Source organism: Schistocerca piceifrons, chromosome 6 (genome assembly GCF_021461385.2).
Source record: "Schistocerca piceifrons isolate TAMUIC-IGC-003096 chromosome 6, iqSchPice1.1, whole genome shotgun sequence".
In the NCBI taxonomy this organism is placed as follows: Eukaryota; Metazoa; Arthropoda; class Insecta; order Orthoptera; family Acrididae; genus Schistocerca; species Schistocerca piceifrons.
The window spans coordinates 298,399,674-298,423,042 of NC_060143.1; the positions used below are offsets into that span (position 1 = coordinate 298,399,674).

Sequence of the window (23,369 nt, forward strand, 5' to 3'; positions counted from 1 at the left end):
TTACTTTTTTTACGTAAGATGACACCTTTTAATGAAACAATTACGACAGAATTTCAAATTTTGAAATTCGGTCAGTAATTACGCGAAATGTTGAAAAATGTTTGTTGCCCTTGCAAGCCATTACAAGGCAGCTTGTAACTGGTACCGGTTAGGTTAGGTTAATGTTTAACGTCCCGTCGACAACGAGGTCATTAGAGACGGAGCGCAAGCTCGGGTTAGGGAAGGATTGGGAAGGAAATCGGACGTGCCCTTTCAAAGGAAACATCCCGGCATTTGCCTGAAACGATTTAGGGAAATCACGGAAAACCTAAATCAGGATGGCTGGAGACGGGATTGAACCATCGTCCTCCCGAATGCAACTGGTACGGGTTTTCCGGGGTAGTGGTTTAAGTAAAGGGGCCCTCAAACGCTCAATACACTATGTGATCAAAAGTATCCGGACATCTGGCTGAAAATAACTTACAAGTACGTGGCGCCCTCCACCGGTAATGCTGGAATTCAGTATGATGTTGGCCCACCCTTAGCCTTGACGACAGCTTCCATTCTCGCAGGCATTCGTTCATTCAGGTGCTGGAAGGTTTCTTGGGGAATGGCAGCCCATTCTTCACCGAGTGCTGCACTGAGGAGAGGTATCGATGTCGGTCGGACAGACCTGGCACGAAGTCGGCTTTCCAAAACATCCCAAAGGTGTTTATAGGTTTCAAGTCAGGACTCTGTGCAGGCCAGTACAGTACGGAGATGTTATTGTCGTGTAACCTAGCTCTGCCACAGTCTGTGCATTATGAACAGGTGCTCGATCGTGTTGAAAGATGCAATCGTCATCCCCAAATTGCTCTTCAACAGTGGGAAGCATGAAGGTGCTTAAAACATCAATGTAGGCCTGTGCAGTGATAGTGTTCAAAAATGTTCAAATGTGTGTGAAATCTTATGGGACTTAACTGCTAAGGTCATCAGTCCCTAAGCTTACACACTACTTAACCTAAATTATCGTAAGCACAAACACACACACCCATGCCCGAGGGAGGACTCGAACCTCTGCCGGGACCAGCTGCACAGTCCACGACTGCAGCAGTGATAGTGCCACACAAAACAACAAGGGCTGCAAGCCCCTTTCAAGAAAAACACGACCACACCATAACACCACCGCCTACGAATTTTACTGTTGGCTCTAACATGCTGGCAGATGATGTTCGCCGGGCATTCGCCATACCCACACTCTGCCATTGGATCGCCACATTCTGTACCGTGATTCGTCACTCCCCACAACATTTTTCCACTGTTCAATCGTCCAATGTTTATGCTCTTTACACCAAGCGAGGCTTCGTTTGGCATTTACCGGCGTGATGTGTGGCTTATGAGCAGCCGCTCGACCATGAAATCCAAGTTTTCTCACCTCCCGCTTAACTGTCGTAGTACTTGCAGTGGATCCTGATGCAGTTTGGAATTCCTGTGTGATGGTGTAGATAGATGTCTGCCTATTACACATTACGACCCTTTTCTACTGTCGGCGGTCTCTGTCAGTCAACAGACGTGGTCGGCCTGTGCGCTTTTGTGCTGTACGTTTCCACTTCACTATCACATCGGAAACAGTGGACCTAGGGATGTTTAAGAGTGTGGAAATCTCGCGTACAGACGTATGACACAAGTGACACCCAATCACTTGACCACGTTCGAAGTCGGTGAGTTCTGCGGAGCGCCCCATTCTGCTCTCTCACGATGTCTAATGACTACTGAGGTCGCTGATATGGAATATCTGACATTAGGTGGCAGCACAATGCACCTAATATGAAAAACGTATGTTTTTGGGGGTGTGCAAATACTTTTGATCACATAGTGTACCTCTTGCGCAATAATATTGTGTCAATATGCTGGGTAAAAGTGCGAGGTCAAGGAACGGTACAATATTATTGCGTAATATTTATATCCGGGACGCGTCAGTTGGAACTCTTCCTTCGTAGCGAACATGTCGGCGTCGATGATGTAGAGCTCGCACACATTGTGCAAGAGGAAGCGTCAACGCGCGAAAAAAGGGCTTGGAAGGCGTACCACAAACAGGCATAGCAACGTGTCATAGGAAGTTGTATCAGGGCCAGATAACTATCGGAGTTTCTTAATGTTATACTAGGAAGCTTTCAATAAACTGGTGAACTGCGTTATATCTTATGTACGGAGAAAAGATACTATTCACATACTGGACGGATTTCACGTTCTACAATATTGGAAGCGATCTGTAAACATGAAAAGGGTTCGGTAGTTACTACAGATGATCAACAGGTAGTGCTGTTATTTTTGTAATAAATATCTGAAGCTTCGAAACTGGGACATAATCAGTTGCAGTGTTATTTCCCTGCATTTAAATACTTTCGCTGAATGTTTATGAAGCTAATTACTCAATAAGTATTAAATACACTGATCAGCCAGAACATTATGACCTGCCGCGCGGGGTAGCCGCGCGGTCTAGGGCGTATTGTCACGGTCCGTGCGGCTCCTCCCGTCGGAGGTTCGAGTCCTCCCTCGGGCATGGGTATGTGTATGTTGTCCTTAGCATAAGTTACTTTAAGTTAAATTAAGTAGTGAGTAGGCTTAGTGACCGAAGACCTCAGCAATTTGGTCCCATAAGACCTTACCAAAAATTTCCGTTATGACAAGCGACCTATTGTCGATATAAACCCATTCTGGCGATAGCAGCATCACCTGGCGATGAATGGTAATCAGACACACGCTCGGGGCGTGGTGTATCAGTGAGCATGCTGTCCGTGTGTAAATGGGGAAGTCGTGCGATGTATACGAGTTTGGCTAAGCCCAGATTGTGATGGTCCAGACGTTCGGCACAAACACATAGGAAACTGCACGATTTGTCGGGTGTTCGAGGAGTGCTGTGGTGAGCGTCACCAACGCGTGGCGAAACCAAGGTCAGACCAGGTCCATACGTCGTGAGGTTGGGCGGCCACCCTGTCAGAGAGGACAAGTCACCCTCTCGCTTAATTTCAAAAAATGTGTGTGAAATCTTATGGGACTTAACTGCTAAGGTCATCAGCCCCAAGCTTACAGCCGGCCGCAGTGGTCTAGCGGTTCTAGGCGCTCAGTCCGGAACCGCGCGACTGCTATGGTCGCAGGTTCGAATCCTGCCTCGGGCATGGATGTTTGGGATGTCCTCAGGTTAGTTAGGTTTAAGTAGTTCTACGTTCTAGGGGACTGCTGACCTTAGAAGTTAAGTCCCATAGTGCTCAGAGCCATTAGAACCCAAGCTTACACACTACTTAACCTAAATTATCCTAAGGACAAACACACACACCACTGCCCGAGGGAGGAATCGAACCTCCGCCGGGACCAGCCGGCTTAGTTTCAGATTCAATGCTATTCTTTAATGTTGTTATTACACGCCAGACATCACTTTCTGTGCGATGACATGAAGCTATCAACACGAGCAGGCGTTGGGTTCTTTATTTATTTAACAGCAAATCACGCTGTGAACATTTGGGACTTGGAAGCCACGTGTAGCTGCTTGGGAGAGGAACATCTCAAAGCGCTTACCAGGGAAAGAAGCTGGTCCCACGAATATCTGCACCAGTGTGCAGACAATGTTTTCGGCTGATAAGGCGGAAAACAGTCTATCTGGCCCTACCTGTTAGGTGTTTCTGGCCACGACAGGGACAGGGGCACAGGAAGGAAATTAGGTCGCTGCCCAAGGCGCTTCGACAGTGCTGTAAACGCACATTGCGTGTAGAGCTGGCATCCATCAAAATCCATTTTCGCCTTGGACGGACGATTTAGACGGAGCCCTCAGGTGGGTTGTCCCTCTACCTGCCGAGTTTTTTGGACCTTATGAAGAATTTTAGCATGGAACGCAACATTTATGGCGGCTCTGAAACGGTCTATGTTGGGGCACAAAATCACTTCTCTTAGTTCAGCCAAGGCCCATGGTTGGGCATGGCCGCGCGGTATTAGCCGAGCGGTCTAGGGCGCTGCAGTCATGGACTTTGCGGCTGGTCCCGGCGGAGGTTCGAATCCTCCCTCGGGCTTGGGTGTGTGTGTTTGTCCTTAGGATGATTCAGGTTAAGTAGTGTGTAAGCTTAGGGACTGATGACCTTAGCAGTTAAGTCCCATAAGATTTCACACATATTTGAACATTTATTGTTGGGCATGCTGTAACACTTGGCCTATCAAGATAATAATCTCTGTGATAAATGTGTTGTTCACTTTAGGCCTAAACGAAAACTCTCAAAATACGCTGCCTAAAGTGGTCATTGGAAACACAATTCAGGAGCATAACATTTTTTCCTTCCTGCGCGGAAATTTACGAATTTATAATTGGCTGCTTCTCAAGCAGGGAAAAGAATATCATTAACTTTGGTTACGATTGGTCCGGAGGTTGAGCAGACAAGATAGAGGGGAGACGTGGCGCTCGAGGAGCCTTGTGATTGGCACGAAACAGTGTGGAGGTGGTTGCTTTGGTGCACTTGGTTTTTTTAGTCAGCTGGCCGTTGATCAGTACCCTTGTAATACTTTTACTTGGAAGTTCATGTACAATGTTAATAAAATATATTGGAAATCCCATTGCTTGCATGGTGTTCATGAGATCTTGCTCGGTTACTCTGTCGAAAGTTTTTGCTAACTCAAGTGAAGCTAAAGCAAACTTAATTCTCCAGTGCTCCCCAATAGCAGTAACATGTCTGCACTGACGTAAGTTGCGGAGGTTCTTCCTGTCCGTAATTGCAGTCATCTGGTACCGGCGAGTTGTCGTATTCATCAGCATTTAAGGTCTGTGGAAATTTCTGTGTTCAGTAACATAATTTTAAAAAATTGTCAATTTCTCTGCTTTGTGTATGATAGGGATTCATACGTTGATTCCTTCCACGAGCTATTCAGGAACATTAGAATTCGGCTGCAGTAATTTGTCATAAATACACAGTAACTTAAGACTTCATTTGTCGTTGAAATACACAGTGAATTCCACACTGAGTCCGCCGAGTCTTGGAGATATATTCTTTGGATTTCGTCATATATCATAGCCTGCTTCTTCTTCTTCATTTTCCTTCATGAGCGTTTCGTTTTCAGCTGCGCTGGAGCTTTCCTGGCAAATTATGCAGTAGTACTCGTTGTACCCCTTCGTCGGTGTGTTTCGTTGCCACCAGCTCCTCCATGTGTGTATGGACTGATTGTATTATTTCGTCTTGCCCCAGGAGTGTGATGCTATCATTTAGTTTCGAAAGTGTTGTTACCTACCTTTACCCACTCGTATTTTCAAGGACGACATGGAACATGTTAATTGATCCGGCCCTTATTTTATAGCCTTCTGACTGCTGTTGCTTGAGTTTCGAAAGTTTCACTTTGATTTTTTTATCTGTACGTAATTTTCTGTTACTAACGAATCTAATTTGTGTAAAATACAATTCGGTTTTTTATTTTGCTATGAATTCCTTTGCCTTGAGTAGCTTTAATTATTTGTTGGTTCATCATGTTTTAGCTATTATTTTGTTATCGAGATTTCCTTTCGCATTTCCTCCGTGTTTTTCTTTAAAGACATGTCGACATCATCTATCTTGGAGATGAATATTGTTGACTTTCTACGTGTGTGGCGTGAAATGTTGCTTGCTTCCTAAAGTTTACAAAATATTCGCCATGGTCAGAGAAAACTGTCGGATAAACGTTAGATTGTAGGACTTGGTTTGTTAAGTGTTTCACAACATAAATTCTGACGAGCGACCGGCGGAGTGGTTCGTGACGTGTTTGAAACCAGGCGCTGTTCTGAATGTATCACTTAAATGCATTTCGTGAATAATATTTCCAGTTATGTGGATTTGTTTAAGTTAGGCATCTGATCTTTTGGGCACAGCACACGATTGAAAACAGCAGCTAATATTATGTCCACATGAACATCTCCATGACTACTCCGCCAGTTTACAATCAAGTGTCTGGCAAACGGTTCAAAGAACTACCTTCAAGTTGTTTTCCTACCGTTCCACTCTCGAACACCGCGCGGCAAAAACGAACACTTAATTCTTTACGAGCGAGATTTGAATTCTCTTATTGCATACAGTGATCATTCCTCCCTACGAAGGTGGGTGCTGACAAAACATTTTCACATTCGGAGGAGGCAGTTGGTGATTGAAACATTATAAGAAGATCCTGTACCAACGAAAATGCCTTTGTTTTAGTGATTGCCACCTCAATTCGCATATCACATCCGTACCACTCTCTCCCTTGTCTCGCGATAGTACGAAACGAGCTGCCCTTCTTTGAAGTTTTTCGACGTCGTCCGTCAATCTTGTCAGATGTGAATCCCTCACCGCGCAGCAACAGTCCAAAAGGGGACGGACAAGTGTAGTGTCGGGACAGTGTGTAGTGAACCTGTTGCATTTTCTAAGTCTTCTCCACATAAAGATTTACCTTTCTCACAACATTATGTATGTCATCATTCCAATTTAAGTTATTCGTAATTGTAATCTCTAAGTATTTAGTTGAGTAATTGTAACCCATAAGTATTTAGTTGAATTCACGGCCTTTAGATTTGTGTGATTTAGGCCTACAATGTAACCGAAATTTAGCTGAATCCCTTTACTATTCAAGTGGATAACTTCGCACGTTTCGTTATTTAGAGTCAATTGCTACTTCTTGCACCATACAGATATCTTGTCTAAATCATTTTGGTCACTTGATGACTTTAGGAGAGGGTAGATGACAACATAATCTGCAAACAATCTAAGACAGCTGCTCAGATTGTCACCTAAATCGTTTGTATAGCTCGGGAATATCAGAGAACCTATAACACTTCCTTGGGGAACGCTAAATATCACTTCTGTTTAAATCGATGATTTTCGTCAGTTACTAGGAACTGTGACCTTCCTGACCAGTCCAGTCGCGCAACCGAGACAACACTCCGTAGGCACTTAATTAGAAGAGAGAAGTGATTAGATGTGAGGAGGTGTAAAAATTCTTCTGGAAATCAAGAAATATGGAATCGGTTTGAGATCTCATGTCGATGGCACTCACTACCTCGTTTGAATGAAGAGCTAGTTGTGTTGCACAAGAACAATATTTATGAATTCATGCTGGATGGCAAAAATTCCTTTAAAAATCTGGTAGTAAATCGGTCTTTAAAAAATCTGCCCTGCGTCGCTCATATCCTGATGTAACGAACACATTGATTATTCGTGTATGGTTAACGGTAACTTATCCCTCTGCTGGTTCGTAGTTTGCTGTATCTTTAGTCATAACCCCTTCTTCCGTTAAAAAGGCTGTAACTAAATCTTCTCCACTTCCCGTATAAGGGAGGGCAGTGTGCACTGAAGAGCCAAAGAGAGCCAAAGAAACCAGTACACCTGCCTCCGCCTAATATCGTGTAGGGCCCCGTGAGCACGCAGAAGTGCCGCAGCACGACGTGGCATGGGATCGACTACTGCCTGGAGTAGTGCTGGAGAGAACTCACACCATGAATCCTGCAGGATTGTCAATAAATCCGTAAGAGTGCGGGGGGGAGGGGGGGGGGGGTTGCAGATCTCTTCTGAGCAGCACGTTGCAAGGCATCCCAGATAAGCTCAATAATGTTCGTGTCTGGGGAGTTTGGTGACCAGCGGAAGTGTTTTAACTCAGAAGAGTGTTTCTGGAGCCACTCTGTTGCAATTCTGGACGTGTGGGGTGTCGCATTGTTCTGCTGTAATTGCCCAAGTTTGTCGGAACGCACAATGGACATGAATGGATGCATGGGATCAGGCAGGATGTTTACGTACGTGTCACCTGTCACAGCCGTATCTAGGCGCATCAGGCGTCCCATATCACTCCAACCGCACACGCCCAAGACCATTACAGAGCTCCCACCAACTTGAACAGTCCGATGCTGACATTCAGGGTCCATGAATTCATGATGTTGTCTCCATACCTGTACACGTTCATCTGCTCGATATAATTTGTAACGAGACTGTCTGATAAAGCAACATGTTTCCAGGCATCGACAGTCCAGTGTCGGACGGGCCCAGACGAGGCGTAAGGCTTTGTGTCGTGCAGTCATTAACGGTACACGAGAGGGCCTTCAGCTCCGAAAGCCCATATCGATGATGTTTCGTTGAATGGTTCGCACCCTGACACTTGTTGATGGCCAGCATTGAAATCTGCAGCAATTTGCGGAAGGGTTGCACTTCTGTCAAGCTGAAGGCTTGTCTTCAGTCATCGATGGTCTCGTTCTTGCAGGATCTTTTTTGGGCCACAGTGGTGTTGGAGATTTCATATTTTACCGGATTCCTGATATTCACGATACACTCGTGAAAATGGTCGTACGGGAAATTCCCCGGTTCATCACTGTCTCGGAGATGTCGTATCCCATCGTTCGTGCGCAGAGTATAACACCACGTTCAAACTCACTTGAATCTTGATAACCTGTAGCAGTAACGGATCTAACATCAGCGCCTGGCACGTCTTATATAGGCTTTGCCGACCGCAGCGCCGTATTCTGCCTGTTTACATACGTATGTATTTGAATACGCATGCCTATAGCATTTTCTTTGCGCTTCAGTGTATCTAGATATTTATTCCAGCTCAGTCTCAGATACTTCTTGAAGTAATATAGTGTGTATATCTTCAGAATGTAATATGTATTTTAGACTCCCCTTCTCCCTTTGGGGCGACAGTGATTCTTCAACACACTTCTCGATCTCAGCCATGTTGTTATTCAACAGCAATACGTCCTCTGCAACGTGTTCCCGTGCAGGCCACAAAGTTGCTAAGGAGTTCTTGTGATAGGATGTTCCACTCCTCCACCAGCGCCGTTAACAACTGGTTGATGGTCAATGGTGCATTTGAACGTGCTACGTTATGTCTCCCCAACCCATTCAACAAGTGTTCGATGGGATTTAAGTTGGTGAAACGGGCAGGTCAGTCCATTCGCCGAACATTCTCTCCTTCCAAGAACTTACATAGCTGCGCTGTTCGATGCGGTCGCACATTGTCATCCATTAAAATGAAGTCGGGGCTTAATTCGCCCCAGAAAAGACGCACGTGGGAAAGGAGTACAGTGTCACAATAACGTTGACCATTGAGAGTACCGTACCGTGTTCAAAGATTCGGAGGTCAGTAAGCCCATGCAACGTCATGCCTCCCCATTCCAAATCACCTGTACCATCAAACCGACCATGTTTGACAATGTTCAAGGGTACATTATATGTTCCCACCTCTTGACATATGAGGGTAATTCCGCCACGGTCGAACATGGTGGTTTTGGTGGCCCACGTATTTTGTGTAGGAGGCATAATGTCACACTGGTGTACTGATCTACAAATCTTTGAACACACGTCAGGTCAACGATATTGTGCCACTGTACTCCCTCCCTCATACATCATTGCAGGGATATATTCAGCCCAGACTTCGTTTTTTTTATGGATGACAATGCGCTACCGTCCCCCCCCCCCCCCCACCCCAAATTAACCATGGACCTTGCCGTTGGTGGGGAGGCTTGCGTGCCTCAGCGATACAGACAGCTGTACCGTAGGTGCCACCACAATGGAGAGGCCAGACAAACGTGTGGGTCCTGAAGAAGGGGAAGCAGCCTCAGTAGTTTCAGGGGCAACAGTCTGGCTGATTGACTGATCTGGCCTTGTAACACTAACCTAAACGGCCTTGCTGTGCTGGTACTGCGAACGGCTGCAAGCAAGGGGAAAATACAGCCGTAATTTTTCCCGAGGGCATGCAGCTTTACTGTATGGTTAAATAATGATGGCGTCCTCTTGGGTAAAATATTTCGGAAGTAAAATAGTCCCCCATTCGGATCTCTGGGCGGGGACTACTCAAGAGGATGTTATCAGGAGAACAAAAACTGGCATTCTACGGATCGGAGCGTGGAATGTCAGAATCCTTAATCGGGCTGGTAGGTTAGAAAAATTAAAAAAGGAAATGGATAGGTTAAAGTTAGATATAGTGGAAATTAGTGATGTTCGGTGGCAGGAGGAACAAGACTTCTGGTCAGGTGAATACAGGGTTATAATACAAAATCAAATAGGGGTAATGCAGGAGTAGGTTTAATAATGAATAAAAAAAATAGGAGTGCAGGTAAGCTACTACAAACAGCATAGTAAACGCATTATTGTGGCCAAGATAGACATGAAGCCCATGCCTACCACAGTAGTACAGGCTTATATGCCAACTAGCTCTGCAGATGATGAAGAGATTGATGAAATGTATGATGAGATAAAAGAAATTATTCAGATAGCCAAGGGAAACGAAAATTTAACAGTGATGGATCACTGGAATTCGATAGTAGGCAAAGGAAGAGAAGGAAACGTAGTAGATGAATATGGATTGGGGGTAATAAATGAAAGAGGAAGCCGCCTGGTAGAATTTTGCACAGAGTATAACTTAATCATAGTTAACACTTGGTTCAAGAATTATGAAAGAAGGTTGTATACATGGAAGAAGCCCGGAGATACTGGAAGGTTTCAGATAGATTATATAATGGTAAGACAGAGATTTAGGTACCAGATTTTTAAATTGTAACACATTTCCAGGGGCAGATGTGGACTCTGACCACAATCTAGTGGTTATTAACTGTAGATTAAAACTGAAGAAACTGCAAAAAGATTGGAATTTAAGGAGATGATACCTGGATAAACTGACTAAACCAGAGGTTGTACAGAGTTTCGGGAAGAGCGTAAAGGAACGATTGACAGGAATGGGGGGATAATACAGTAGAAGAAGAATGGGTAGCTTTGAGGGATAAAGTAGTGAAGGCAGCACAGGCTCAAGTAAGTAAAAAGACGAGGGCCAGTAGAAATCCTTGGGTAACAGATGAAATATTCAATTTATTTGATGAAAGGAGAAAATATAAAAATGCAGTAAATGAAGCAGGCAAAAAGGAATACAAACGTCTCAAAAATGAGATCGACAGGAAGTGCAAAATGGCTAAGCAGGGATGGTTAGAGGACAAATGTAAGGATTTAGAGGCGCGTATATCACTAGGGGTAAGATAGATACTGCCTACAAGAAAATTAAAGAGACCTTTGGAGAAAAGAGAACCACTTGTATGAATATCAAGAGCTCAGATGGAAACCCAGTTCTAAGCAAAGAAGGGAAAGCAGAAAGGTGGAAGGAGCATACAGAGGGACTATACAAGGGCGATGTACTTGAGGAAAATATTATGGAAATGGAAGAGAGTGTAGATGAAGATGAAATGGGAGATATGATACTGCGTGAAGAGTTTGACAGAGCACTGAAAGACCTGAGTCGAAACATGGCCCCGGGAGTTGACGACATTCCATTAGAACTACTGACGGCCTTGAGAGAGCCACTCCTGACAAAATTCTACCATCTGGTGAGCAAGATGTATGAGACAGGCGAAATACCCTCAGACTTCAAGAAGAATATAATAATTCCAATCCCAAAGAAAAAAGGTGCTGACTGATGTGAAAATTACCGAACTATCAGTTTAATAAGTCACGGATGCAAAATACTAACGCGAATTCTTTACAGACGAATCGAAAAACTGGTAGAAGCCGACCTCGTGGAAGATCAGTTTGGATTCCGTAGAAATATTGGAACACGTGAGGCGATACTGACCCTACGACTTCTCTTAGAAGCTAGATTAAGGAAAGGCAAACCTACGTTTCTCGCATTTGTCGACTTAGAGAAAGCTTTTGACAATGTTGACTGGAATACTCTCTTTCAAATTCTAAAGGTGGCAGGGGTAAAATACACGGAGCGAAAGACTATTTACAATTTGTATAGAAACCAGATGGCATTTATAAGAGTCGAGGGACATGAAAGGGAAGCAGTGGTTGGGAAGGGAGTGAGACAGGGTTGTAGCCTATCCCCGATGTTATCCAATCTGTATATTGAGCAAGCAGTAAAGGAAACAAAAGAAAAATTCGGAGTAGAAATGGAGAAGAAATAAAAACTTTGAGGTTCGCCGATAACATTGTAATTCTGTCAGAGACAGCAAAGGACTTGGAAGAGCAGTTGAACGGAATGGGCAGTGTCTTGAAAGAAGGATATAAGATGAACATAGACAAAAGCAAAACAAGGATAATGGAATGTAGTCGAATTATGTTGGGTGATGCTGAGGGTATTAGATTAGGAAATGAGACGCTTAAAGTAGTAAATGAGTTTTGCTATTTGGGGAGCAAAATAACTGATGATGGTCGAAGTAGGGAGGATATAAAATGTAGACTGGCAATGGCAAGGAAAGCGTTTCGTAAGAAGAGAAATTTGTTAACATCGAGTATAGATTTAAGTGTCAGGAAGTCGTTTCTGAAAGTATTTATATGGAGTGTAGCCATGTATGGAAGTGAAATGTGGACGATAAATAGTTTGGACAAGAAGAGAATAGAGGCTTTCGAATTGTGGTACTCCAGAAGAATGCTGAAGATTAGATGGGTAGATCACATAACTAATGAGGAGGTATTGAATAGAATTGGGGAGAAGAGTAATTTGTGGCACAACTTGACTAGAAGAAGGGATTGGTTGGTAGGACAAGTTCTGAGGCATCACGGGATCGCCAATTTAGTACTGGAGGGCAGCGTGGAGGGTAAAAATCGTAGAGGGAGACCAAGAGATGAATGCACTAAGCAGATTCAAAAGGATGTAGGTTGCAGTAGGTACTGGGAGATGAAGAAGCTTGCACAGGATAGAGTAGCATGGAGAGCTGCATCAAGCCAGTCTCTGGACTGAAGACCACAACAACAGCGCTACCGCATCGAAAAGCACAGGTGAGGGAAGTTCTTGGAACGAGAGAATATCGACCAATGGACTGTTCCGCGAGTATCACTGACCTAAATCCCATCGAGCACGTATGGGATGCGTTGGGTAGAAGTATTGGAGCGCGTCACATTCACCAGCCACCAACCGCGCTGGGGAACAAGAACTTCTGACCCACCCCGTGGCCATCATGGGAGCACGCTGCACTGCCATCCGAGGTGATCACACGCCCTATTAAGAATCATGTCCCACTTCTTTCACTGTGCAGGGGACCATCATGAATAGCATTAACTTCACTGTAATTATTGTCTTTGAATTTCTGTTTGTCATATTGCATATTTCTTTCAGTTATCTACTGAACTACACTGTAGTAGCTCCTCCTATGTACGGTCAAATTTCGTCAAACTGTATTACTTGGCATTGACACATCACGCGAAATTTGATTTCCTCCTTTACGATTCGCACATCAGCGTATTACAATAGTGCATTGTGCACCTACTGTGATATACGAAGGTATACGCTTCTGTTGTTAGCTTGTATCACCTTGTTAAGCTCCAAGAATTTATAAGCGTTAACCAACCTTTCTGCAGAATTATTGAGCACATTGAAATAACACCATACTAGAGACTTCATCTGCTCTGCTGGAGTTTCAAAAATGGTAGCTCGAAAATCCTGACTAAGCGGATACCAAATCCTGCAATCCATAACTACATCGCTAACGTCACCACCTCTAACCTTGAATTTCAATCGTCTCCACAATATCCTATTACTCTATCACACATTTCAGAGATTTTCAGTTTGACGTAAAGAACACTGCTCACTACAGAGAAATTAATACCTACAACATCGTGGAAGATATTCTTCTAGACATGACTTTATACTGACGGAAAAAAAATCGCAACGTCAAGGAGGAGTTGTGTGACATAAAGGAACGTCGATAGGCATGTTTCTGCATCTGAAAGACGATACCTGTTCAGACTTCGCACCAGTCGCAAAAGAGTGGCGCTAGTGGCGCCACTATGAAGATACAAATCGGGGTTTACTTTAAATACACGCTCTAACCGTCGTAAGCGTTATTTACCTTTGAGATTAGACGTAGATGTATGTCCAGAATGCTTTTAATGTGACAATCATGCCTGCAGAAAGACTTGGCAGGAATGTAGCCACTGTACATGGTTGCAGGCAGGAATAGTCACGAGAATGTATGGTCGCAAGAAGACCGAGAGGTAAAACTATCGTGTTTGGCATATGACTTTGACGCTTCGTACTGCATCTGCAGCAGCAATTCTAGTAGCTGGCACCACGAACTAAATCGGTTACTACAAGGAGAGCTCCGAGCCAGACGTACATTTCACTGACCTCAAACCACCGCTATTTGCGACTTCAGCGGTGTGAGGCGAGAGCAATTGGAGGGCAGGATGGAGGTCTGTTGTGTTTTCTGATGAATGTTCGTTCTGCCTCGGTCCCAGTGGTCCCATGTGTTGGTTAGGACGAGGCCAATTGCGGGCGTGCAACCGCCCTGCTGTGTGCTAGACACACTGGACGTACACCTGAAGTTACGGTCTGGGGTGCGATTTCGTATGGCTGCATGAGCACTCTCTTGGTTATCCCATGCATCCTGACATCAAATTTGTACGTCGGTCTGGTGATTCGATCTGTTGTGCTGCCGTTCATGAACAACAGCATCCCCAGGGGGATGGGCGGGGGGGGGGGGGGGGGGGGGGGAGAGAGGAGGGTGGCGACGTTCCAACAGCATAACGGTAGCTCACTGTTGTAACCCAACATGCTCTACAGCAGTGGTTCCCAAACTTTTTGAGCTTCGGGCGCATTTAAAAGGCCTCAAATAATTGTGGGCGCACAATATACACATTTCTGAGGAATATTAACACGAGTCTGATGTGTCCTCGCGATTTCTTCAATGTTTGGAGATATGAGAGGCAAATTCTCATTTCCTCGTCAATACATTGAAGAGTTCCTCTCTTATCACATTTAATTGTGGTGAGAGCAGAGAATCCTAATTCACATAAATATGACGTCCAAAACTGAAGTCAAATGTTCAACGCCTTTGTATATGTAGACACATATTCTTCTCTTATAGATATCCAAAAGACTTCAACAGAGAATTTCTTATACTTAATCATCAGTCCACTATCAATAGATATAGCAGCTAGTTCTTCTTCTGTTAATCTTAAGCCGAAATCAGCTGAAGTTTCCATGAGTGGGTTTCGAATCCAGTTATACTGTTCAATGTTGAGGCATGGGAAATATGAATTAAGCTTCTCTTCTAAACTTATTAAATGATCTACTACTACTGGGAGTATTTCATCTGTGCATGTGCTCCTTACCAACAGGAACACTTCCAGGTTACCTTGAACAGCTTTCCTTTTCCATATTTTTCGTTTTCTGTGAAACGCTTTAATTTTGTCGGTGGATGTCAGGATATGTTAGAACTTAGAACTACTTAAACCTAACTAACCTAAGGACACCACACAACACCCAGTCATCACGTGGCAGAGAAAATCCCTGACCCCGCCGGGATCGAACCCGGGAACCCGGGCGTGGGAAGCGAGAACGCTACCATACGACCACGAGCTGCGGACACACCTCACTGACATATCACCTGAAAGCTCTGCGATAAAGTCAAGCGCACAACAATGGAAACGTGTTTTCCTTCTGGGCCTGGATTCTTATGCCTCCCGGGTAAACACTCGAATGCCCAGAGGGGTCAAAATGACCCTTTTCGGTTTTTAAGTGCTAGCTATGTTTTGAAGAATGATTCAAGTGACATTTTCTTTCGTGACATTTATTTATTTGTCATGTACTTTTAATATATTAAGAAACAGTTCTTTTCGCCTAATTGATTATCACTTTTTCCATTTTACCTTTAGAAAAAAGCTATAATTTTGCTTATAGTTATGCCATATATTTATCTCATGCATTCTCAAGCCTCAGCTACTTTACTCTGTAGTGCAATAATTTACTTTCGTTCATATTATTGCCGAATAAAATCACAACAATGGACTCGATTCACCATTGTTCATCATTCCCTCGTAAGAAATAGTCTTTCAAAGGTGATTGTGAGCTGAAGATTGAAATGAATCGGAAAGAGTATTTATGAGATGAAGGGATTCGTACAGAGCTACAAAGAGTTATGGAGTGTGATTCAGATGGTGGCGAACTTTTTTCTGACGATTCAGAGGAAGAATTTGTTCCGCAGACATTGAACGAAGATGAATCATCTAATACCAATGATTCTGAGTCTTCAGATACAGATAATGGAAGTTTACAGTCTAGAAATATATTATTATTATTGATGATTATTTATAATCATCATATAATTATCTACATTTAATCTCACTGTACTTAATTTGATTTTATGGTGGCTTTCTTACGTTTGTTCTATTATTCGTGGTCTATAGACCGAGAAGAGTCATATAACAGAAAAGGAGATAATCCTGTTCCTCGGAGTGTAGAGTAAGTGACTGCTTCTTCATCGTTTGATGAAAAACATAAAGAAGTTGCTCCTGTTGGAACAGGCTAGATAGAAGCAGTGCCTAATTCACAAGGTGGGCGTCTTCTTAATCACAATATTTTGAGAGAATCTCTTGGACCTACACCACATGCGAAAAGAAATATAAGTGATGGACTTGTATCAAGTGCTTGGCATTTGTTCATAGAGAATTATATAATCAAACATATCTTGAAATGTACTATAACAGAGGCACACAGAGTACTAGGAAGTAACAGCTGGTCAATGACCACAGAAGAACCAGAAGCATTTTTTGCAATTATTTATGCTCGTGGTGTGAGTGGTTGTCGAAATACAGATCTTCACAGTTTATGGCCAGTGTCCTGGGGCCTATCATTTTTTGTGGAAACTATGAGAAGAAATAGATTCTGAGAGATTATGAGATTCCTGAGGTACGACGAGAAGTCTATACGCTCTGTACGAATACAGAATGATAAGTTTCAACTGGTTTCTGCTGTCTAGAACAAATTCACAGAAAACTGTTCAATGTGCTACAAACCTGGAAGTGACATAAAAATAGACGAGCAGCACTTCCCAAGTGAAACCAGGAGCCCATTCACATAATAGATGGCTTCAAAGCCTGACAAGAATGGGCAAAAATACTGGTTAGCTGTAGATGTCTAAATCAAGATTTTCCCTTATCGTGGTAAGGATACTGCACGATCCCAAGACGAAAGAGTTTCGGATTATGTAGTGATGCGTCTTATGGAACCATTTCTGGGCAAAGGTAGAAATTTCACTACAGACAATTGCTTCACTTCACTCAAACAGCCAAAAAATTGAAAGAAAAATCAACTTCCATTCTAGGAACAGTAAATAGAGCAAGAAGATAAATACCACATGCTCTAAAGTCCTTGATGAGTCCTCTGTATTCCACAAAAGTTTTAAAATATGATAATATTTCCTTGACAGTCTACCAAGGTAAGAAAGCAAAAGATGTTATAGTAATATGTCTTCCCTTCGTTCTACTGTTACCATAAATACAAATGAAAAAAATGCCACAAACTGTATATTATTACAACGACACAAAATTTGGTGTTGACATAGTAGACAAAACGGCGAGGCAGTATTCAGTCAAGGCTTCCTCAAGAAGATGGCCAGTGCGCTCCTTCGACAATATCCTTGACTAGCAGGAGTAAATGCATATGTAATACTTACGGCTGTTACTGGGAATAAGATCAAAAGAAGAAATTATGTTCAGCAGTTTGCAGATGCACTACGCTCTGAGTATATGAAGAGTCGCTTTCCTCATATGACCACAGGCAAGCATGAAAAGAATCAAAATGAACATAAAGACGAAATGCCACAGAAGCGCCGTTAATGTCAAGTTCTCAAATTCTGCAAACGGAATAAAACTAATTAAGCACTGTGTTTGTAAGAAGGTGGTTTGTGGAAAATGTACAAAGGAAATTGAATACACATATGTCAATTGTGTAAAGCAATGAAGTAGCTGAAATTCCTGTAGACATAAAAAGTTCAATCTTGTTATGAATTTAGAACAAAGAAAAGCCTGTCACTTGCTTACACTTGTTTGGGTGTTACCAGGTTCAGTAAATTTGTTTATATGTCAATAAATTAATTTGTGTCTGTTCTTTTCATTCACGTATCTGAAATGGCTATAAATCTTGTAAACACTACACTGTAATAAATGTTTAAAATTTCGAAATTATAGTTCAGAAAACTTTTTTTAAAATGGTAGGGGTCTATGGGCTTCGAGGGGCAGGCAAAATCTGGGCGTCCGAGTGTTAACAGCGCTGCCGACGATAATTTTCCAAGTTCCGTCACCCTTGCTTGAAGCTTCTGCCATGAATCCGCTCTATCACTGAACAGCAGTGGAAATGACGCTCAGAAGTAGCAAGGCTTCGTGGACTATGACGATCATGTTCATTTCATGTTCATCTGTACTAAAGAACATGAAATGAAATTCTTTTAGTTACGGACAGCTCGAGGTCAAACAATAAGCAGCTCTCATAGATAATTTCCCCTCCCACTTTCTCTTTTCAATATTTTATTGACAACAGAAAGGTCTGCATTTGCAATAAAATATAACAGGACATAATGGCCAGTAATAATAATAAGCAATTTACTTCCTACGTGCTGTTGCAGTGCCACTCGGAGTTAGGTGTAATAGGTTCTCAATCATTGGGAACGACTCGAAACCTTCCGAATTCTATGGACAAGATGTGATTACATCAGTGGCGGATACATATAAGGAGGGGGGGGGGCACCTCCCCGCCCTTTCGGGGCCGTCCGCATCACCACCCCGCTCCGCCCCTGCCAATCAGCCCGCACGCTATTCTTTCGTTTCTTTCGTCAGTCGACTCGATTGAATCTAATTATCGAGTAGTTGTACTTTCCTATGTAGCACGCGCGTCCGTGTCATCGTATTTTATACGTTTCTATCTGGCACATAGACAGCTAACACTTACCTACGAGAAATATTTGCTTGTCTACCTGCATCTATTGCTACAGTAGAAAGAAGTGTTTCAACATTGCAGCGTACAAAGACATGGCTGAGGTCGCCAATGAAGGAGGATATACTTAATGGCTTAGTTCTGTTAAACACTCACCTTGACATTGACTGTCTTATTGACGATGTAATTAACCAATTTGCTAGGAAGAATGGCGCATAGAATTCATCATGTAAGGAAGAGAACCACAACTGTAACACTGTCATTGTCATTGTCTTGTATATATGTATAATCAGTTTAAATAAAACTTCCTTAAACTTTGCATGTGACTTGATTCCTTTTTATTACGCTAAAAGTAAAGGTAGCTCACGATATCTTTAGCGCTCCCTCCTTGAGGTTTTACTGTATCCGCCACTGGATCACATGCATAGCGCACAAGGCTCAATTTCAGCATGGCTACCATCATAAACGAAAAACGTGCACAGGCATATCAACTGCGAAACAAAAGCACGGCACGATCAAATAATATACGTAAGTATTTCCGTCGGAAAAATCCGACAGTCGCCAAATAGTTTTTCATCGTTTTCTCCCGATTCTAAACGTTTGGATCTGACCAGAAATCCATTAACGTTTGACAACACTGTGGATTAACTCAATGTTTATTTACAAACTTGAAGAGCGACACAAGTGTTGTACCGTTCGGTTACGGAAAGAAGGCACGGAATGAGGCGTGCGAAAATAATTTGTTCGGCGCCTACATGGCGAAGGGTGGTGAAAGGGGGGATGGTTAGGAAAATTTCACGACCAGCACTAGTCATCCACGGATACCTGTGCGCCCGGTAACGACTAGCGACTAAGATGGTCATATTTTACAACAAAAGTAAAAAGGGTTCGCTAAAAGCGCATTATTTCTATCAAAAATTGTGAAGTTATGGTAATGCTGTTGTAATGCAGTTCTAGTGTAAGGAGTTGAAGAAAATGGCATTTGAGGCACTTAGTAATTATGAATGATCATGCAGCATTGTGTTATAAGAAACTTGCAGTCCATGGTTGCAGTCTTGGACTAGAAGTTTTTTACAGCATATCAAATAAATTACTGTGTTGGCCACACCAAACTTTACCATGGATAAAGTGTTACATTTATAAATACAGTTACATTTATTATTAATTGAATTGATCATTCCAACCACTGCATATTGTTATGATTCATGCAATTTTATAATTATCTGACCATTCCGTTTCTCCAGACCGCAGCATTCTGCCATCCGAATAATTATTTTTCTCTCCCCACTGTGAATTACGCTTTTCCTAGAAATCCTTACACTTACACCACCGAGAAGTGAAGGATGGGCCAGCAATGGCTTTATCATCACTCATTATTTTTAAATACTTTTTCCCAGTTCCCAAATTGCCGTTACTATTAGATGCTAAGATTAGCAGCAGTGGAAGAGAGAAGACAGTCGGCATGAAACGTTCCGGATACTGTCGACACTACAAGGAGAGTAAGCCACCTTATTTTCTTAACCTAACTGAACTATTCGACAAAACTTAAGCACTCGTTCCGTATTATACCTATCGTGAAATGGATAACATTGAGTAGCTATATGTTCTTTTATATTTGGCCATACGTTTTCCTAAAATATTACGGGGCGCACCCGTAAATGTTCCAGGACGCACCAGTGCGCCATGGCGCACACTTTGAGAACCACTACTCTATAGTGTGTCGACGCGATGTTGCCTTGGTTTGCTCGATCACTATATCTGGCTCCAGTCGAACACAAATGGAATATCACCGGATGACTACTGTAGCAGCAACCAAAACGGCATTAACGGTTCCTGTATTGACGTATCAAGCGCAACTGGCATGGAACTTCATCCCACAAACTGATATCCGGCACCTGTACAACACAAATCACGCACGTTTGAACGTTTGCATTTAACATTCTGACGTTTACACCGTTTATTACTGTACCAGAATTTCACATTTGCAATGGCTTATCTCGCGCTTCATTACTCTGCATTAATTATTGTTTGGTGTTGCTATTTTTTTCCCGTAAGTGTATTTCAAATGAGTTTCGCCTAGGAAAACTGTTTCAAAAGCAAACTTATCGCCGGTCTGGGCCGTTTTTCCGTGTAAGTCTGCTCAGGAGACGTCACAATTAGAGCTAAGGCACGCTGAATGCCGGCGACTCACCGCAGCGACGTAACCACTTTCTGCCCCAGCAAGCGTCACACCCGCTACTACGGACAGACTGCTCCAGCAGTGACGCTGCACTAACGATGCGATGACTCAAATGGGCAGAACGCTAACGGACCAACCGCCGCACTGCAATCACATGACTTTCGAAGTCAAAAATTCTGTTCTGTGCATGTGAGCGCTCACTATTCTGTGCGCAAGGTAAACGATCGTACTGACAGAACAGTATTACAGTCTTATCGCGGAATCAGACTCGTCTTTCTTCCAGAGATTGTCATTTATGTTGGTTGGTTGGTTGGTTGGTTGTTTTGGGGAAGGAGATCAGACAGCGAGGTCATCGGTCTCATCGGATTATGGAAGGAAGTCGGCCGTGCCCTTTGAAAGGAACCATCTCGGCATTTGCCTGGAGCGATTTAGGGAAATCACGGAAAACCTAAATCAGGATGGCCGGACGCGGGATTGAACCGTCGTCCTTCCGAATGCGAGTCCAGTGTCTAACCACTGCGCCACCTCGTTCGGTGTCATTTATGTTCCCCAACCATGGTTCAAATGGCTATGAGCACTATGGGACTTAACATCTGAGGTCATCAGTCCCCTAGAACTTAGAACTACTTAAACCTAACTAACCTAAGGACATCATACACATCGTGCCCGAGGCAGGAATCGAACCTGCAACCGTAGCAGTCGCGCGGTTCTGGATTGAAGCGCCTAGAGCCGCTCGGCCACCGAGGCCGGCCCAATCCCCAACCATCTTTATACCATTTTCCCATGGGCTATATCGAGATATTACCATCTTAGCATGCGTCTCTGTATTCGTTAGATTTTTGCTATTATGCCTAGTCGCTATCTGCTGTAAAAGGTTAGTTTTAGGGTTCCAGCACTTCGTTGTCCGTTCGTCTGTATGGCTGTGTTTGTCCGACTGCTAAAAAACTTCTTTCTCAGGAGGTAGTGTATGTATGAAGTTGAAATTTTGGTCACATACGAAGATCTATCTATCGTCCTACTACGGTGTTGTTGTTGTTGTGGTCTTCAGTCCTGAGACTGGTTTGATGCAGCTCTCCATGCTACTCTATCCTGTGCAAGCTTCTTCATCTCCCAGTACTTACTGCAACCTACATCCTTCTGAATCTGCTTAGTGTATTCATCTCTTGGTCTCTTTATACGATTTTTACCCTCCACGCTGCCCTCCAATGCTAAATTTGCGGTCCCTTGATGCCTCAGAACATGCCCTACCAACCGATCCCTGCTTCTAGTCAAGTTGTGCCACAAACTCCTCTTCTCCTCTATTCTGTTCAATACCCTCTCATTAGTTACGTGATTTACCCATCTAATCTTCAGCATTCTTCTGTAGCACCACATTTCGAAAGCTTCTATTCTCTTCCTGTCCGAACTATTTATCGTCCATGTTTCACTTCCATACATGGCTACACTCCATACAAATACTTTCAGAAACGACTTCCTGACACTTAAATCTATATTCGATGTTAACAAATTCATCTTCTTCAGAAACGCTTTCCTTGCCATTGCCGGTCTACATTTTATATCCTTTCTACTTCGACCATCATCAGTTATTTTGCTCCCCAAATAGCAAAACTCATTTACTACTTTAAGCGTCTCATTTCCTAATCTAATTCCCTCAGCATCACCCGACTTAATTCGACTACATTCCATGATCCTTGTTTTGCTTTTGTTGATGTTCATCTTATATCCTCCTTTCAAGACACCGTCCATTCCGTTCAACTGCTCTTCCATGTCCTTTGCTGTCTCTGACAGAATTACAATGTCATCGGCGAACCTCAAAGTTTTTATTTCTTCTCCATGGATTTTAATACCTACTCCGAATTTTTCTTTTGTTTTCTTTACTGCTTGCTCAATATACAGATTGAATAACATCGGGGAGAGGCTACAACCCTGTCTCACTCCCTTCCCGGCCACTGCTTCCATTTCATGCCCCTCGACTCTTAGAACTGCCATCTGCTTTCTGTACAAATTGTAAATAGCCTTTCGCTCCCTGTGTTTTACCCCTGCCACCTTCAGATTCTGAAAGACGGTATTCCAGTCAACATCGTCAAAAGCTTTCTCTAAGTCTACAAATGCTAGAAACGGTGGTTTACCATTCCTTAATCTATCATAAGTCGTAGGGCCAGTATTGCCTCACGTGTTCCAACATTTCTACGGAATCCAAAGTGATCTTCCCCAAGGTCGGCTTCTACCAGTATTTCCATTCGTCTGTAAAGAATTCGCGTTAGTATTTTGCAGCCGTGGCTTATTAAAGTCATAGTTCGGTAATTTTCACATCTGTCAACACCTACTTTCTTTGGGATTGGAATTATTATATTCTTCTTGAAGTCTAAGGGTATTTCGCCTGTCTCATACATCTTGCTCACCAGATGGTAGAGCTTTGTCAGGACTGGCTCTCCCAAGGCCGTCAGTAGTTCTAATGGAATGTTGTCTACTCCCGGGGCCTTGTTTCGACTCAGGTCTTTCAGCCCTCTGTCAAACTCTTCACGCAGTATCGTATCTCCCATTTCATCTTCATCTACATCCTCTTCCT

The 23,369-nt window shown here is 43.2% G+C and overlaps 1 protein-coding gene across 1 annotated transcript in view; it reads right to left on the reverse strand.

Moving 5' to 3' along the window:
• The window catches only part of LOC124803281 (multidrug resistance-associated protein 1-like), a 99,903-nt gene that overhangs the window by 54,905 nt on the left and 21,629 nt on the right, over window positions 1–23,369 (reverse strand). The window contains exon 2 of the mRNA XM_047264464.1: window positions 20,813–20,870. Coding sequence (XP_047120420.1) covers window positions 20,813–20,870 — 58 coding nt within the window. The remainder of the gene's footprint in view (window positions 1–20,812; window positions 20,871–23,369) is intronic.